Consider the following 18,995-nt stretch of genomic DNA (forward strand, 5'->3'; position numbering starts at 1 on the left):
GGTGAACAAAACCCAGACACAAAGCAAATAACGCATGACTGTTGGGACCCTAAAAATATATATACATATAATAACAACAATTAACATGGGTAATTTCAAAGATTGCTTACACTGGAAAAATTTCCATTCAGAGTTTGTAGATCCTTCAAGGTAGCGTAGAATGAGAATTCACCAAAATTTTTCTCAAGCCATTCAGTGCTGCTTATAATGTTAGAAAGACATGCTGGATCTGGATTGAATACAGAACATTGCGGGAATTAAGCACTCCTGAGCACCCCTGAAATGTGAACTTTCGTATATTTACAGGTTTTATTGTAACCACTTTAATTCTGTAACAGAATTGAATGATTTAAACTTATAACATTTTTTACTGCACCTGAAAGTTGTCTAGACAAGAATGGCTGAATGAATTGGGTGTAGATGGAGGACTTTGATGTTCCATTGATCAGATTCACCTGCTGACTGAGTGTTTTGACTCTATTTACAAAAAAATGTTTAAAGATTAGCCACAATTTCAATTTGCTTCTCTGTAATAACAATGTATTAAAAATTTTGACTCTTACATTGTCTGGTAGCTGACACATGAAAAGTTTATCTTGCTCATGTTGGATATAAACTCTGTGGTAATGAAAGGGAGGACTGGAATAAGCCTGACACAGATCCATGATTGAACAAACTTCATGTTTTGCACATTCTCTGTAGTCAGTGTTTGTAAAGCACCAAAACTGTCAGCAATGTCCTCAATTGAAGAAACTCCCTAAAATAAAAATAAGCTTCATTATGCACATCAATTATATGATAATTGACTAACAGCGTCCAGGCTGAAGAGACAGTGACAAATTGCACCCTGCATGTAGTTCTCAGCGTTCATTGATATTGAAAGAAATAAATTATGAACATTTGATGATTCATCTGATTGCAATCATTAAGGCAAATATTTCAGAAAATCAGAAAGTACTAAATAAAAATAAAATAAGCAAAAAGCAAAGCAGACAGTTTATGTTTTCCAGCAAAGGTTAAATAGTCTTAAATGTGTTTTTCTTACAAGGTTAACCACAACATTTAGTGTTGATGCAATGATCTTTCCAAGCTCATTTTGGAGCATGTGAAGTTTTTCTTGAGGAAAACTTGCTGGGCTGTTTGATATACATTGTAGATGGTGTGTAGTGTCATCCACTGCATTTAAGATCTAAATATGAAAACACAAAAATGTGCCACAATTGAATGATGAATTTTAACAAAGAGCTTGTATTAGAATGACAACTACATGGGGACATTTAAGAATCTTTCTTCCTCTAGCTACTGCTGCCATTCATTTTAGCCACCATAATCAAGTGAGCAATGTTTTTTTTTTTACACAATGAGTCTGACAAAAGAAGGTATAATCCATACAGACATCTGATTGAACCATTGAGACAGAGAGATATAAACTGAGACAGGATTTGGCAGCATCTCTATGATGCTTGGAGAAATCAACCTACAAATCTACAGTGCTGTGAAATGTTTTAGGCACTTATCAGTTAACTTCCATTAACTAAATCAAATTATTTGGTAGGACCACCCACGACTTTATCCTAGCTATGCGTGTGCACTGTTTTAAGAGTTGCATACAAAAATCTCACTGGATTACTATAATTAATGGCAAAGGAAATTTTTGACAATGTACACTGCTCTTTGAAAACTTGGTCAGTATTTTTATTAGTTTATTTCATTTTTAAAAGAAATTAATGCCTTTAACAAGGATGCATTAAATCGATCAAAAGTGACAGTACAGACATTTATAATGTTTAAAATAAATTCTGATCTTTTGAACTTTCTGTTCATCTGTGAATCCTGAAAAATAAAATGTATCACAGTTTCCACAGAAATATTGGGCAGCACAACTGTTTTCAACATTGATAATAATCAGAAATGTTTCTTGAACAGCAAATTACATTTGACTATATTCATATACAAAACTTATATTTTAAATTGTAATAATATTTCACAATATTACTGTTTTTTTACAGTATTTTTGAACAAACACACGCAGCCTTGATGAGCAGAACAATTACAAAAATAATTACGTTAGCATTCAGCAGCTTTACTCTCAGCACAATAGGTATTTACACATCTGAGCCCTCCAATGTCCACCATATTTATACTACATTCTACATTCTAATGCCATAAACTCTAAACATATGTAGTTCCAGCATGTGTCACCCGAACTGTAAAATTCAAGTTTGCTATTTGCAGATGCTTCACTCTTTAATCCATATATTTGTATATTAATTCACATATAAAATGTAGTGTTGTTCTTAAAAAGCATGCATTTTATTCTTACTGCCTGATTCTAAGTAACTGTGTGTTTGTGCCTGCTGTGTCAGTTTATGAATAATATCACAACAGTGAATTGTTTTATAAGTAGAGAGGGAGCTGTAGAAAGAAAGCAGAGAGAAATCACTCACCAGAGAGCTGAAGTTTTTCAGATTATTCAGATCACAGCTGGCCAGAGTTTGATTGCTGGTTCTTCTGTATCAGTGGGAATAAAATAGATTTGTTTGAAATCTATAAGCTAACTATTATGACACTATGCACTAATGTTAATTAAGTACTCACTCAGTAGTGAGACTGCATGATCCTGTTTCTAGGAAAAACCATAGATATTTATTCATTAGTTTGCAGGTACTCAGATAAGATTATTGAGAATGTTTTTCTAGAACATATTCTTGAACTTGAACAGTGTTCATTCTGGTTTCCGACTGCATCACAGCACAGAGATGGCACATCTCAGTGCAGCCTTTGACACTGTCAGTCACAACTCCTAGACAGGCCAGAAAACTGGGTACCTGTAGGGCTTTCTGAGACGGCTCGCAAGTGGTTCAGGTCATAGTAGGAAAAAAAGGGGCTACTACGTGACCATAGTTTGAGTGGGGATCAATGACATTCGGAGTCCCACAAGGCTCATTTGTACTGCTCGTACTCAATCTGTATGGTTCCACTGGGCCAAATAATGAAAAAGGACTAAAACTGCTTACCACAGCTGAGCAGATGACACTCAGATCTACCTAACCCTAAAGCTTACTGACCACAGCCCCACTGACTCCCTGTGCCAGTGCACTGATAAAATGAACACTCGGACATGCCGAAACAGATTGGACTAATGCCATGGTCTCCTCACTGGCCTTCCCACAAAGGCCATTACACAGCTGCAACTCTTACACAAGTGGTTTGTACTTGTTTATAAATCACTCAGTGAATATATCTATATATATATATATATATACACACACACACACACACACACACACAGACACAGACACACACACACACACACACCAGTTTAGCTGTGCATTGACTTACTGAATATAATGTATAATTTTACTTTTCAAATCTTTTTTTTAATTATTATATTTCTTATTTATTTTTAAATGTATTTCATGTATTTTATATATTTCATGTATGCCCATATCCTAACAGAGTCTTTAAGCCAGGGGTTCTCAAACCTCTCCATGAAGGACCCCCAGCACTGCATGTTTTGTATGTGTCTCCCTCTATCTGACACACCCACTTCAGGTCATGCAGTCTCCACTAATGAGTTGATGAGTTGAATCAGGTGTGATAGATGAGGGAGACATACACAGTGTGCAGGGCTGGGGGTACTCCAGGACAGGTTTGAGAACCACTGCTTTAAGCAAATAGAGGGTAAATCGCTTCTGTTCTAAAGCAACACTGTCCAACAGCGACACAGCGTTCCTCTTCCTCTACTTGTTCTACTCAGTCTTTTCGGTTTCGCGGTCCAGTTGTAAAATGCGTTAGCGCTTCAAGCCGGACTAGTGTACAGCGCAAAGTCTATAAACGCGGAAGGCTGCGGCGAACAGAGTGGGGCGGGGCTACATGTATCGCTCCGCCCACTAACATACCATTAATATGCATTTACATGATAGGGAATGAGATTGTACTTTGTCAACTGTAAAAGCTGAGCTCATTATGACACACAGGAAAAATATAATCGCCTTCATCTTGCAATAGCGAGTGCATTGAATTAAATTATTTAGGAAATGTTTATTCATCAGTGTTAAATGTAATAGATCATGTAGACTACCTGAGTTAAAAAAAAAAAGTAAATAAATAAAACGGACACCACGCTGTTATTCTGAAGTTCTAACCGAACATTTGATGACTCTTCTGAAAAGTAAAGTATGTAGTTTGCATGTTTTTGCTTATGACACCCAGGCCTAATGTGTCTAACTCTATCCACTAGGGGTGCCACCTTATTATAACTGGTCTCCTCGACAGACTGCAAATGCTTTTGTATATTTGTGCTGTACTATATCAGATCTCCTTCATACATACTTCATACATTGCTGTTTACTGTCATGCATGCACAAGATGTTGCATTGATGTTTAATAATCTCACCATTTGAATGTGTTGCATTGCACTGAAAGAAAAGCAAGTAATATAAAAATTAGTATTTTACATTATGATACTAAATGCCTTTTTGAACAAGAAATAATTTTTACAGATGGATTTTACAGATTTGTAAGTATACACTTTTGATTTTGTGAAGACAAACATTGAGCAAAATATGAAAATCATTTCCTTTTTGGGTTTCTCCTGACTCACCTGCGCATTACCCAGAGATGCAGATGTTGCTGTGGAAGGGCGAGAAGAAAATATAATCAGTGTAATCGTCTTATGAGCTACAGGAAGCACATTCCTTTTTAAAAACATTAATTCTGTAATAAATATATCCAGGTGGCTTACTAAGACATACTATTTTATTATTACGATTATTAGTAAAATCGTATATTTGTTCCGTGCTCTGTGTGTGTTTGTGTGGAATGTGAATGTTTGTGCACACGTGTAACTCACTGATCCAGACATTAGTTCGAGCTGTGGGGTTTGTATGGAATAGAGAGGCTGGTCCTTCAGCTGTTACAGCTACTGTCTTTGTTGGATTTTAAGGTTTAGTGATATACGTATGTGGTTGCACGTTCAGTAGTTGTTAGTTCTGCAGATTTTGTAGCAACAGTAGGTGTTGTTTCTTGAGTTACAGAAACAGTTATTGGCCATGCTTCAGTTGCGGTAGGCATCATTGTTTGTGTACTTGCAGTAGTTGTTGATGCTTCTAAGGTTTTAGGTAGAGCAGTACTAAAATCTCTAGTTGCTGTAGAAAATAAAGCTGTTAAAATATCCGGTTTCGAACTAGTCATAGTTTGTGCTCCCTTCGCTGACAATGTTGTACCGAAGACTGTTGACTGTTGTACGGTGCTCAGTACGTGAGGTGTAGTAGGATGAAAGCTTGTTTGTGGTGAAAGTATTTTACTAGAAGTAGTTGTGGTTGTTTGTGCAGCAGATGTAGTAAACTTTGTTTTAGAAGATATAGTAAATACATTTGTTAGCATTGCAGGTGTTGTATCACTAGTAGTTTGTGGAAATCGTGTTGCGTTCGAGAGTATTTGGTACTACAGGTGTGATAAGAACAGTAATTGTTGATCTTGCAGATGTAGTAAGAAAAGTAGTTGTTGGTGTTGCAAGCGGTGCTCTAGATGTGAATGCCTCAGAAATATGATCAGGAGTTGTAGTTTCTGCGTTTGTTGTAAAGACTGCAGAGCTTGGAGGGCGTGAAGGTGTTGAATCACTTGGTATTTTGTTTGATTCAGAGATTTCTGGCAATGTATTGGTTGGTTCCGTAGATGTTTTAGTGATAGCAGTTGATTCTTCTTGTGTCGCTCCAACAGTTGTTTGTTCTGAAGATGTTGTGGAGATACTTGCTGTTGTTTCCAAAGGTGTTGTAAGAATGGCAGATGTTGAATTCACAGTAAATATTGGTCTGTCAGTTGTAGCAGGGAAGGTAATTGTTGGTGTTGCACTTTCAGTAATTGTTGATGCACCAGTTTTTCTCATGACACTATCTGCTGTTTTTGCTTCAGTTTCCACACTGGCAGTAGATTGAGGTAATGCAGATGTTGTCTGTGTTTCAGCTGTAGTACGGACATTACTTGTTGTTTCAGAAGTTTCAGACAACATTCTGGTTGGTTCGTCAGATGTTTTAGTGATAGAGGTCAATGTTTCTGATGTTATATCAGTGGTACTTGTGTTGCACCAACAGTTGTTTTTTCTGAAGGTGTAGTGGAGGTACTTGCTTTGGTTTCTAAAAGTGATGTAGGAATGGAAGGTGTTGAAGTCATCTGTAATTTCAGATTTAGGCATAACAGTGGTCATTTGATCTGTTGCTGTCTGAGATACAGCACTCAGAGATTTGGGTGTAGTTGTTTTTGCGACTGTTACTGTGGAGAAATTTGAAGGCATCTGAGCATATAATGATATTTGCCTTGATTGAATCATTAACATGTCCTTGAAACTCTTCTTCGTTTTCTTCTTTCTTTTTCCTTTTCTTTTTTTAATTGTCAATGTAATTCACATTCTAAACTGCTTTAAGACTGAATAAGAAAACGCAGGGTCAGCACCCAGTGTTTATTAAGAAATGAGAGGAACATGCAAAGCAGCAACAGATGAAGAACTTCCCATTTGTTTGCTTTTCCCATAAAACACAGTTATGTGTCTGTACAAGATTAAGGAATGCTCTTTCAGGCTATGTGCATGACAATTTGCACTCTTTTCTACTGGTGACAACAGAACAAAGGCCAAGAGAATGCATGCAGAGATATGGAGTAATGATGAATGACGTCTGTGAAATCAGTAGCCATGCATGCATAATTCATCTTTATAAGGAGGTGAGGATCCAGATGAGCAGACTACTATCTTCAGTTGGAGTGACTGAAGTGCAGCCGAGATGAACAACAGACTTTCCAAGGATATTACCGTGTTGATAACATTGTTTGTTAAGTTGCGTTGTCGTGTGTTAAGTCTACTTAGCATGTTTCTTTGATAAGAATGTGCATGTTGATGTGTTCTGGTATAGTGTACATGGTTTATGAGCACACAAATGTGTATAATGACATGGCTTAGCAGACATCGTAAACATGGTTTATGAGGTTTACACTTCCTGTGTCCCCATAAACCAAAAGACTTAAAATCATACTAAACAGTTTTTTTGAAATTCAAAAAATGCCTGTAGTTTTGTGTGAGGGGTAGGTTTAGATGTAGGGTTAGTATAAGGGGATAGAAAATACAATTTGTACAGTATAAAAACCATCACACCTATGGAGAGTCCCCATAAACCACAAATGCAAGAATGTATGTGTGTGTGTCTCACCCATACAGAGGGCAGACAGCAGTATTAGTCTGCTGAGCATGATGTCTTGTCTCATCTCGTTCTCAGTTCATCATTTATGCTGCAAGGGTGAAAACAGATTTATTATTTAACATACACTGTAAAAATGTGTGAATTTACAATATGTTTCAGTTTGGTGTGCTTTCACATTCATTATTACAGTATTTCAATGGATAACATTGCTTATAAAATAATATATAATTTCTGTGCTGTGATGCAGAGGTTAGCATATCGTGCTAGAGGTCAAAAGAAATTCAGGATAAACATAAACTGAACATCATTTTAAGATTAGTTCGTATTTAGGGCTTTTGACACTGTGCTTAACCCTGGTTCCCTTTCAGTCGGTCACTTTCGACGTCACATCGGTGACCGACGAATTGGGAATCTCACCAGAGAGACCAATCCACTTCGAGTATAACTAAATGAGCCAATGCACATTGGCATGCAAAATTAGCATCTGACTGGCACGCCTCGCAGTGCGAGTATAAGAGGCAGCAGGTGCATCACATTCATTCATCTTTTCGCTTCGGAGCCGAGCTGTTCACAAGAATGCTCATCCATCCTGAAGAATCAAGTGTTGCTGAGCTGAGAGAAAACCCTTCAAGTGGTCGAAAACAAAAAGTGGATCCCATTGCAAGAAACAAAAACAAAAAAATCCACGTCCAGGCACTCACTTGTAAAACGCGTTGGTGTTTTTTAACATGTAGCCCTGTCTTACAATAAAGGCTTTTTATATTTTGCCTGCTATGTGAGTGCCTGGATGTGGATTTGTTTTTGTTTGTTTCTTGCAATGGGATCCCCTTTTTGTTTTTGACATTTTGTTCCCTCTCTGGAGCACCCATAGTCTTGCTCGGGAGTACTTGATGCGCCCCTGGTCAAGACTTTTTTATTTTATTATTAACCCTTCAAGTGGTTTTGGTGTGACGGCACTGCAGCAGTGATCCATGACAGAAGGAAGAGCATTCTTCTCTGTCTTCTGTCTGAGACAGCCCACACAGCAATTTTTCACTGCGGTGTGTGTGGTGCTGTACCTACACATCGCACTTTTTCATTGCGAGTGTGTGCTGCTTTTTTCCCCCTGTGTGCTTTAGCACCACCAAAAAAAAAAAAGTTCCCACTAAAAGTGCAACACGGGTGTATGATCGCGTCTTTATTAAGATGGCATTTCACCCATGCGTTTCTGGATGTGGTCGTTTCCTGGTGCCGGCTGATGATCCCGATCACTGTCTCACGTGTCTGGGCATCTCGCACGTTGAGGCGGAGTTCATGGATGACTCGTGTTCTCACTGCTGGAACATGACCGTCAGTGCTGCACTCGAGAGTCCGTTACCTCAAATGGGATGTAGTCCCTCTGCTGTGATCTAGCACTCGTCTCGATGAAAGCCGGGGCGTGGCTACTTCTGGTGGTGGCAGAGGTGATTTGAGGATCACAGTGAGAGCTTCTCCAAGAGGGAGCTCTCACTCCTCATGCACACCACAGCCGATGGGGCAGCTGGAGGAACAGGCTGGGCCCTGTGCAGCACAGAGCGTACCACTTGTATCCTTCGGCGCCCCTCAATGATCATATATCAATCGCTACATCGGAAGGAGAGCCCTCTCTCTCCGGGGATGACGATTCGGCTGTGTTGCCCCATTCAGGTGTGGTAGCATTGCCCAAATCACACCCAGAGATGATGGCTATGCTTTCCCGGGCTGCCGAGAGAACCGGGCTCGAGTGGAATCCTCCACTGCATCCCGAGCCCTTGAGGTTGGATGATTGGTTTGTCGGAGGGGGTTGTGCTGGTTGTCAGCGTCCCACTCTGGAACCTTTCTTCCCAGAAGTGCTTGAGTAGCTCAGTAGAACGTGGAAGGCACTTTTTACTCCCAGAAATAAATCTAGTGGGCCCTCCTCCCTCACCACCCTCGATGGTGTGGCTGCCAAGGGGTACACTGGCATTCCCTCGGTGGAGTGGTCGGTTATGATGCAATTGTGTCCAAATATCGCTTCCACCTTGAAGGGTACGGGCCTGTAAGTATTCATCAGGTTTAACTGGCAGTGCTTAAAGAGCCTGTTGGGAGGTGGCCTCGGCTCTACTTGCCATGGCCATACTGCAGGTCCACCAGGCCAAAGCACTGAATGACCTGCACGAGGGTGGTCATGACCCAACAGTTATACAGGAACCGAGGACTACTACGGACTTCATGCTACATATGATGAAAATTACCATACAGACTTTGGGCTGTGCAATTTCCCCTTTGGTGGTTCAGGAGTGCCATCTCTGGCTGTGTCTGGCTGAAATGCCGGAGCATGACAAGGTGCAGTTCCTGAATGCCCCTGTGTCGCTGACCGGCCTCTTCAGCGACGCAGTCGAGAGCTTTGCCCAGCAGTTCTTGGCTGCACAGAAGCAGACTGAGGCCATCAAACACGTCCTGCCCTGGCGGAAAGATGCTGCCTCCACCCGTCTGCCGGATGCAGCACCTCAGTCTGCCCATCGCTGAGGGAGCCCCCCTGCAGCCTTCAGCCAAGCAGTGCAGGCCGAGTGCCCAGCCCGTCCAGGCCCACGCCAAACCTGGCGACAAGCACAAGTGCAAGAGCTTGCACTTGAGACAGGTGACCCAGGGATGGAGGGGACAGCTCTTCGGGAAATGGTGACCGCACCACTCCCTCCCCTGGACGAGGGCGGGTGGAGAATCTTATGTTGAGTTTTGTTTATGTTCCGCCGCTGGCCCAGCAGCCAGCCGTACCCAAATTCTCAATGAAAGACAGGTTTCCTCAATCTTTGGGTCTCAAGGGGAGGAGAGTAGGGCAATGTGCATCACAGCACCACTCTCATCCTCCTCTTTCGCCAGCGGGCAGCAGTGGGCGGCTCAGAAGCTCTCCCTCTGCCCAACCGTGGAGCCAGGTAGGTGTTGTGACACTCAAGACACCACTTCATGCCTCCACAGGCCCCAAGCCTGAAAAGCAGTGGGTTACGGCCAATTTTGTACCTGCGAGTTTCGAACTGTGCACTTTACAAGCTGCCGTTCAATATGTTGACACAGAAATGCATTTTCGAATGCGTCCGCCCCCAAGATTGGTTTGCAGCAATCGACCTGAAAAATGCGCACTTTCATGTCTCGACTCATTTTCAGTCAACAAATCCTGCCTAGAGTTTGGGCCAGCTGACTCCAGTGCAACACTGAGAACCTGGCCCAGCTATGTGCCCAAGGTTCCTACCACTCCCTTCAGGGACCAGGTGATGAACCTGCAAGCGCTGCTCCTGGAAGAGGCAGACCCAGCCCTGGCTCTGCTCTGTCCCGTCCGTGCCCTGCGGCAGTATGTAGACAGGACTCAAAGCTTCAGGACCTCAGACCAGCTCTTTGTCTGTTACGGAGGCCAGCAGAAGGGGAAGGCTGTTTCCAAGCAGAGGATGTGGCCCGCTGGATAGTGGATGCCATCACCTTGGCCTATGGAGCACAAGGTGTGCCCTGCCCACTCAGGCTGCATGCTCACTCCACCAGAAGTGTTGCATCATCCTGGGCGATGACTCGTGGTGCCTCTACAGATATCTGTAGAGCTGCAGGCTGGGCGACTCCGAACACATTTGCTAGGTTCTATAGCCTTCGTCTCGAACCGATATCCTCCTGTGTTCTTACCTGGCACTGAGAGGCCCTGGTTCAGAGACGGCTAGCTGCGTCTTGGCGCTTATTTTTCTCCAGAGAGTTCCCTAACTGGGCAAACCCTGTCGAGTCCTCCAGCACTTTGGCAGCTGGCTTGGTGGAGCGTCCGGCGCCAGGCCTTCATCCGATTAATTCTTGAAAGCCGGTGTGAGGCTGGTGCCCATATGAACAACCCTGTTGGGATCCCATATGTGTATTCTCCACGGTACAGCTACTAAGGCTGTGTTTCCCCTGCCAGTGTCCGCTCTTCAGTCTCTGAAAAATATGCAGCCTCTGAGCCATCCCAGAGACTTCCATGTGCAATACGGCCCTACAGGGTTACTCCACATGAGAAAAATATCACTCCCACCTGTGGAGGAGGTGACTCTGCAATGTTCCTCTTCCAGTAGGAAGGGCACATTTTCCCAGTGTTATCCAAGTCCCACTGAGTGGGTTTCTCAAAGAACAGCAGTGATTGACCTTCTCTGTGTAATGCCCAGTCCTATCGTCTGCCTTATAGGAGGGATCAGGAGGCTTACACAGGGCACTGGAGGGAGCAGCATCTGTGGCATGTTGGTAGGGATTCCCAATTCGTCGGTCACCGACGTGATGTCAGAAGTGACCGACTGAAAGGGAACATCTCGGTTACATATGTAACCCTTGTTCCCTGCAGGAGGGAACAGAGACATCACGTCCTGTCTCCACAGTTGGTGTACCACCGCTGGGCGGCCAGGTCACAGGTGCTTCACACTACAGTTTTAAAAGGTGGTCAGCACTGCTTATAACCTACATGCAAAGGCAACGCTAACCCTGTTCACGATTAACAGTGCTTTTGCTTTTGTATTCCGTGTGAAATGAACATACAGCCACAGAACAGTGTTGCCAGACTGAGTTGACAATTTCCAGGCCAAAAGCTCCACAAAACATTCAATACCAAAAGAATGCGATGCCATGTCAACCAAGGTTGATGAGGACCATTAAATGAATCAATTTCCCAGCAAGGCGAACGATACAACAACAACAAAAAAATTAATCCAAGAAATACAGTAAGCTATTAACTTCACTAATGTTAGTGTGGTGGATCAGTGAATGCGAGAGAAGGGGAGAGGTAACATAGATACTGAGTATATGTGTGTCTGTGTACAGTAGAAAAGTAGAAAATCAGTCCAGTCTCCCCAGCTGTAAATATCATTGGCTGTTAAAGTCTTGTGTTGCTTATAATAAATTAGCATGTTGATATCACACAAGCAGTCTTTCAGAATGCTCTCAGTTACATGTAGATACATACTGTATGCTTTAGTGAGTGTGGTGGTGATGATGGGCTGTCGCTCTGGGACAGGTGAGAATGAGGCTGGAAGGGAAAAATCACAGTATTTTCATTACAAAAAACTAGACTACACCACTGATCATATCTGCACCAGTTTAAACCCATTCAGCTGATTTGTAGACCAGTCGTGAATCCTCACTTTGACAGGGGTTGAATCCAGAAAAGCATATTAGCATACTACTCTTACTATATCTACCATATGTACAATTGTTACATTTACAATTAGTAATTTACATACTACTTGATCTAACATTATTTATTTATTTATTTATTTATTTACAGTGTTGGGGAGTAGCTAGCTACAAGTAGGAATGCTACTAGCGTAACTACATTTTTCAGTAGCTTTACAGTAGTGACGCTACTTTTAAAACAGTGTAGCTTTTTCCATAGCTAACTAGTTTTTCCAGCAAGTAGCAATGTAGCGCGACCAAACGCTACATTCCGTTTTGCATTCTGACGAGTCACAAGCCTGTAATACATTGAAGCAGCTCAGCGTCTTCTGCTGATTAGATCACAAACAATATTTTATCATTACCACCATCTGTTGTGATATCACGCATCGCATGGCTCAACAGTCTGTCCACCGACAAGAGATCGTCTGATGATATTGCAAAGGATGTACAGGAGTGGATATTTTACATGAATCAACTGTTATTTACGCAAAACAAAGATTAAAATGCGGTCTACGTCAAAGACTTAAAGCCAGTGGCAGACTGGCCATCTGGAGCACCGGGAGTTTTCCCAGTGGGCCGTTGTACAATGTGGGCCGGCCCATTGCGTAAATCTATGTATAGAATGAATTATAATAAATGTATGTCCATCGGCCCAGACGAATGACCCACTTGAGTCAAACATTCTATTTAATTTAGTGTGCTCCGGCTCAGTGCAGCGGCTCAAAAGCACTCATCAATGTCAAAATATTTGAAATAGCCAATCAAATTGAAGAAGGCAGGATTTACTGTTCACAGAAGCTGTTAGCGGCGTGCCACTTGAATGCTAGCTGAGGTAAGAAGTAAGCAGCTGAATGGCAAGACAATTCAGCAATATTTGCCTACTGTAGGGTGACCATACGTCCTCTTTTCCTCTGACCTCTTTTTGGACCTAAAAACATGCAATCGGCCGGGATTTCTTAATTGCCCAAAATGTCCGGGATTTGCCTGTTTTCTTAATTTCATATACACCAGGAAAGATGAATTATAATGTAAAGAAGTATGCCAGTCATTCATTAATGTTAATGAAATAAGAATGTTTAATAAAAAAAAATAGATGACATTTTTATTTCTGTATTGTGTTATATTTCTATGTTAGAAAGTGGTGTTAAAAATGCTCTGGCATAATTAGCATAATTTGGTGTAGAAAGCCGCTCTGTGCCAGAAAGTCCAGGGCCACTTTTTAACCCCAGTTCGTCCCTGCTTAAAGCACATTCAGGAGGTGAATAATAGCCTTTTAAGACTGATTAAGTTTTCTTCTTTATTGCACTCTAGATCAAATGTATATTATATGATGATTAATGGTCATAATATAATCTGTCCCCCCACAGTTTTGTATTGAACACTAATCGAACAGAAAATAAAATAGTGATATAGTAGTGTGCTTCTAATTTGGCAAAGAATGGTTGCTGCGGGATTCACGCAAAGCGCAGTGTTCACTCGTGCAGCTGATGATTGACGTCTCCATTCACAGTCAGTAAATACCGCATGAGCTGTGAGTTTAACCAGCTTATTTTATGACTCCTCCGTATCCAGTTTAAGTTGCATTGATGTTACGTTAGTAGCAATTCTGCACTTTGACAGTCAGTTTAAGATAATAGCCTATAACTATACAGTAGCCTATTTTATTATTGTGTGTATAGGATAGTTTACAAAATCAAATGATTGGGACACTTTTTGTCATTGAAATGGCTTGGAAAAGTGTCCCAATCAACCTGAATTCACCATACTCTTTGAAATCATGATAGCATTACAGTATGTTGTTTTAAACCCCAAATATTTTACTTATAACTTCATTATCTCATGAACACTTAACAATAACTGTGGAACACACACTATTTATTCACTCATACACTTATTTATCTAACACTCATACTCAGCCTACACCTCAAATTTGCACATAATATACCTGTACATACAAAACTGTCTATTGTAATATACCTGCACATACAATTGTCAATTTATATATTGTTATTCCTTATTTACTTGTTCTATTTTTTTTTATTATTCTTTTATTATCTGTGTTTTTGTTCTGTCACTGTCATTCTGTTACACTGTGGAAGCTTCTGTCATGAAAACAAATTCCTCGTATGTGTAAACATACCTGGCAATAAAACTCATTCTGATTCTGATTCTGATTATATTTGACTTATGACTTCATTATATTTCTTCATTAATAATTATTTAGGTTCTTAATTATTAATAGTTGGATCTTTGTTGTAAACAGTTTTTTGCCACTTAATATATTTTTGTGGAAACTGTGATACATTTTATTTTTCAGGATTCACAGATGAATTGAAAGTTCAAAAGATCAGCATTTATTTGAAATATAAATCTTTTCTAACATTATAAATGTTACTTTTGATCAATGTAATGCATCCCTGCTGAATACAAGTTTTATTTATAAAAAATAAAAAACTTTTGACCAGTACTGTATTTCTGATGTCAGCATCATTTGATATATTTTTGTAGAAGTAAATTGTAAGAAACTACACAACTAATATGCACAATAAAAATCACCTGGAACGGTATGAATGCCTGTAAGATATATCATAAGGGAAAAGATTAATTTTGAGATCTTGTAATGGCAGAGAGATTTGCTTACCCGTTTGACAGCTCAGGTGACTAACAGTCAAGTGAATGACAGAAAGTGTGTGTGTGTGTGTGTGTGTGTGAAAGAGAGAGTTCTGGGTGGAGCTAACTATATGATAAAGCAGCTGCCGCCCAAATTCAGACCATTCTGATGCCCTTAACACACAAACACACACAGGTTTGTTTTTGTGAAAAGTGGGGACTCTCCATAGGCGTAATGGTTTTTATACTGTACAAATTTAAAAAGTGTTCACCCAAAAATGATCTCATGTCGTTCCAAACCAGTAAGACCTTCATTCATCTTCGGAACACAAATGCAGATATTTGTGATGAAATCTGCGAATGCTTGTAAACAAGGCACAGTGCACACAGTGTTCTCCGTCAGAACGCCGGCTCCTGCGTCAGCAGCATCACACGCATGCGTCGTGGTACTCTCGTGAACGATGTCCTTTCTTTCTTTCTGGGTCTTGAACGTGGTAGTTGTGTTGCTGTCTATGCAGAAAGCTCTTGGATTTCATCAGAAATATCTTAAATTGTGTTCCGAAAATGAACAAAGGCCTTATAGGTTTGGAACGACATGAGGGTGAGTAATTAATGACAGAATTTTCATTTTTAAGTGAACTAACCCTTTAAGTATTTTTTCTCTTCTTTCTCTGTTCTTTTATTATACATTCCCTTTCCTTTTTTCCTTAAAAGTTTTTTTCTTCTTTTTCACTTTCTTTATTCCTTTCTGTTATATTGTTTCTGTGTCCTGATTTTTTTCTTGCCAGGTCTCAAGAATTGTCTGCATTACACTAAATAACCAGAATATAACAGACAAAATTACTTACAAAACATGTCTTGTAAAATCAGTAAGGTCCTTTTCAAGGAAGAGTGGAAGGCCGTGGAGAACTGCTGTTCATCGCCCATTGATGTCAGATGTCTGTACAATTATTAAAAAACTAATATTTAATATCACTCAAAGCACAAGTGTAACCGGCCTGTTGTATAACCGCTGTTACCATCATCTGCGTTGTGTGTAAGAAGACCGCATTCAGCATAACATATAATGAATATCTACCTATTCTGTGCAGGGTTTCACAAAACTGCAAAGTATGATTTTTCATTAAGCACACCTATGTGAATAAGCATATACTATGTGGAAACATAGAATTGGAGAATTTTCATATTCCATAGCTTCCATATTTTAATAAGTTTTTCAGCAGTTGAGCTCTCTTTTCACTCAATAAACAAGTAGAACTTCCACTTCCACTGCATCAGGGTTTCTAATTAGAATATTATAATGTGTAACCATTAAAAGAGCTTTGCAAGATTTAGACAGAAATGTGATTTGCTGATTGATAGTTTGATATATGTGATTATTGTGAGGAATGTGATAGGTATTGTATGAACAAATATTCCCATAAATGTCAATTAACAGGAAGGGAGAATTTTTTTTTCTCAGAAACATGAACATCTTCATCGAGTTTTGCAGATGAAGTTCAGATGTTCAGATGAGGATTCTGTTAGTTCATTCGGCATTACCTGCATTGATTGAATCATGTGGCTGATTCTGATCTGTCTAAACAGATTGATTGTGCCTGTCAATCATCTTCACAGGGCTGAACCAACTGTGTGTTTGTGTTTGTGTTTGTGTTGTCTGGAACATTCTGGTTATTAAAGTCAGAATGTTGTTAGTGAACACACAACTGCTGTCAGTTAAAGTGTTTTTTACTCTTAGATACACGTTAGTGTAATGCAATTACAATGTAATGTAGTCTGGTTCTTCCAGTTCTAACATCCTAAGGAGGTTTTATATTATAAATATTTTTATATTCTATTTCCTTGCTGGCTCTGTACAGTAATTCTGTACTGGTTTCTGTAAAGCTGCTTGAGAATAACATGTTAAAACGCTGCGCTAATAACGCTGACTCATCTTTTGACAGCTTACGAAACCATTTAAAAAAAAGAAAGAAATTGTAAAGTGCGTTCAAATCACTTTGTTTGAATATTATTCTAATGAACCCGCAGAAGCTCTCTTCTAACATCGACAGGACGAATGATTTGCATACATTGTTTATGTCTCTAAAGTTTTAGGTCTCCATATGTAAAGCATTTATCTTCATCATTACACTGAAAAATGTGGTGTAGTTCTTCCCAAACAATTACTAAGAAATATCAGGCAACACACTGAACTGAATGTGAAACTCTGAATGCTCCGGTAATCCCTGTTTTAGTTACAGTTTATCATTTTTTACAGTGTAGGGTGTGTTGTTTTATTATGATGTGCTATTTTTTGCATTGTGTTTATGGCTGATCTAATCAAATAAGGTGTCTGTTGTGTGCTGGTGTTGTTCTGTCATGCGTCTCATGTAAAGAAAGAGAAGGTTGTGATCTTCATGAGCTCAGAAAGCTGTGTGTCCTGCGTTCAGCAGAATAGCTGTTTATGTCTCTAAAGTTTTAGGTCTCCATATGTAAAGCATTTATCTTCATCATTACACTGAAAAATGTGGTGTAGTTCTTCCCAAACAATTACTATTACAAGATATATCAGGCAACACACTGAACTGAATGTGAAACTCTGAATGCTCCGGTAATCCCTGTTTTAGTTACAGTTTATCATTTTTTACAGTGTAGGGTGTGTTGTTTTATTATGATGTGCTATTTTTTGCATTGTGTTTATGGCTGATCTAATCAAATAAGGTGTCTGTTGTGTGCTGGTGTTGTTCTGTCATGCGTCTCATGTAAAGAAAGAGAAGGTTGTGATCTTCATGAGCTCAGAAAGCTGTGTGTCCTGCGTTCAGCAGAATAGCACCATCTGCCCTCTGCTCAAAGACTCCAGGCTAAACAGCAGACCCTTTATGAGCAGTCGCTTGCTGACCTCCATTCACTTTCTTAAAGGGACCGTTCAAAAGAAGATATTTTGAGAAATTATTATTATTGCGTAAACTTTCCCTTTGTAGACATCAGCTCTTTGTTGAATGTCTTTTAGTAGATAATGTGCACTACTAAATAAATCTAAATATCCAATAAATAAATATCCAAGGCAACTTCAATTTGTGTTCTCATAGCTATTGTCTTAATAACTGTATTGTAAAAGTAACACTCATTTGTTTGTCAACATTCAGCCAATAAACTCATCAAGACTTGCATGCACAAATATGTACAAATCCTTATGAATGTTGAAGTCATTGCATTAGCATTTTGATTATTGTCACCAACTGGTTGCAAATTAAGTTAAAACAGGATCTAGCGGCAGCAGTTTTCAAAACATATTAAACAAAACCCGAAGGCCGGGACACACTGAACACAGAACAAAACAACCTCGCAGAAAACATCAGTAAAGGACGACTGAACTGAAGTGAACACGGGGCTTAAACACACTAAGAGCTAATCAGGGAGAACAGAAACAGCTGTGAACCAGTCGAAGGATCACGTATCGTTAAAGAAAACGACACTTTAAAACCTTAAAATGACTAACAATTCCGCAACCGTGGCGTTTTCTTAGCAATGCTATGAATGACAGTAGAACCCCCAAATACACCAAAAAACTCAAATTCAGCGCACCATAATCCTGACGGATCGGGATAAGCTTTTTAGCGAACATCTGCTCTGTTCCTCACACAAGACTGCAGTCATGCTTTTCTTCATACTGTACTTATTTTTGAGAAATGACTGTGGTTAGGTTTAGAGACAGGCCTGAGACTGTAATGAAATCTGTAATAAAATTTATGTTTCGGTGCTTCAATACGTCCAGATCGAATATTTCAGCATTAAACCAAACATAGAAAAATGCAGGTAGAAAACGTTCTAAACCAGTCCCCACATATCAACAGTGAGCCCAGGCTGGAAATACTTTGAGACGACTAGTTGGGGCAACTTTTGGGTGAATTCAGTTGGTCTGACATGGGCTTTTGTGCTGTTTTAAGAAAACTGCATTTCTTAATATTTAGGACTCAAAAGGTTTCATAAACTGTGTGTTTTTTATTTTTTCTAACAGTGTGTTTAATTGCATGCTTTATATATTTTATGATGTCGATTTTTGCTGCT

The 18,995-nt window shown here is 39.9% G+C and overlaps 1 protein-coding gene across 1 annotated transcript; it reads right to left on the reverse strand.

Moving 5' to 3' along the window:
- Window positions 1-95: 95 nt before the first annotated feature.
- Window positions 96-15,041, reverse strand: LOC107566819 (uncharacterized). The gene is made up of 10 exons (XM_016252365.1): window positions 14,980-15,041; window positions 7,203-7,281; window positions 4,607-4,635; window positions 4,400-4,421; window positions 2,599-2,626; window positions 2,448-2,511; window positions 1,046-1,189; window positions 564-757; window positions 377-477; window positions 96-229 (listed from the first exon to the last, which is right to left on the reverse strand). Exons 2-10 carry the CDS (start codon window positions 7,255-7,257, stop codon window positions 96-98), a joined length of 771 nt encoding a protein of 256 aa, XP_016107851.1. The 5' UTR covers window positions 7,258-7,281; window positions 14,980-15,041.
- Window positions 15,042-18,995: the final 3,954 nt, after the last annotated feature.

This window comes from Sinocyclocheilus grahami, unplaced genomic scaffold, assembly GCF_001515645.1.
Source record: "Sinocyclocheilus grahami isolate Dianchi unplaced genomic scaffold, SAMN03320097.WGS_v1.1 scaffold1102.1, whole genome shotgun sequence".
Classification (NCBI taxonomy): domain Eukaryota; kingdom Metazoa; phylum Chordata; class Actinopteri; order Cypriniformes; family Cyprinidae; genus Sinocyclocheilus; species Sinocyclocheilus grahami.

Bases quoted from the DNA above. Each gene is read 5' to 3' on its own strand.
- LOC107566819 (XM_016252365.1), bottom strand. From the start codon at position 7,257: ATGAGACAAGACATCATGCTCAGCAGACTAATACTGCTGTCTGCCCTC. The intron at 758-1,045 runs GTAAGAAAAACA...TTTTTATTTTAG, and splicing joins TAAATGTTGTGGTTAACCTT to GGAGTTTCTTCAATTGAGGA. The intron at 478-563 runs GTAAGAGTCAAA...TTTTGTAAATAG, and splicing joins TGTGTCAGCTACCAGACAAT to AGTCAAAACACTCAGTCAGC.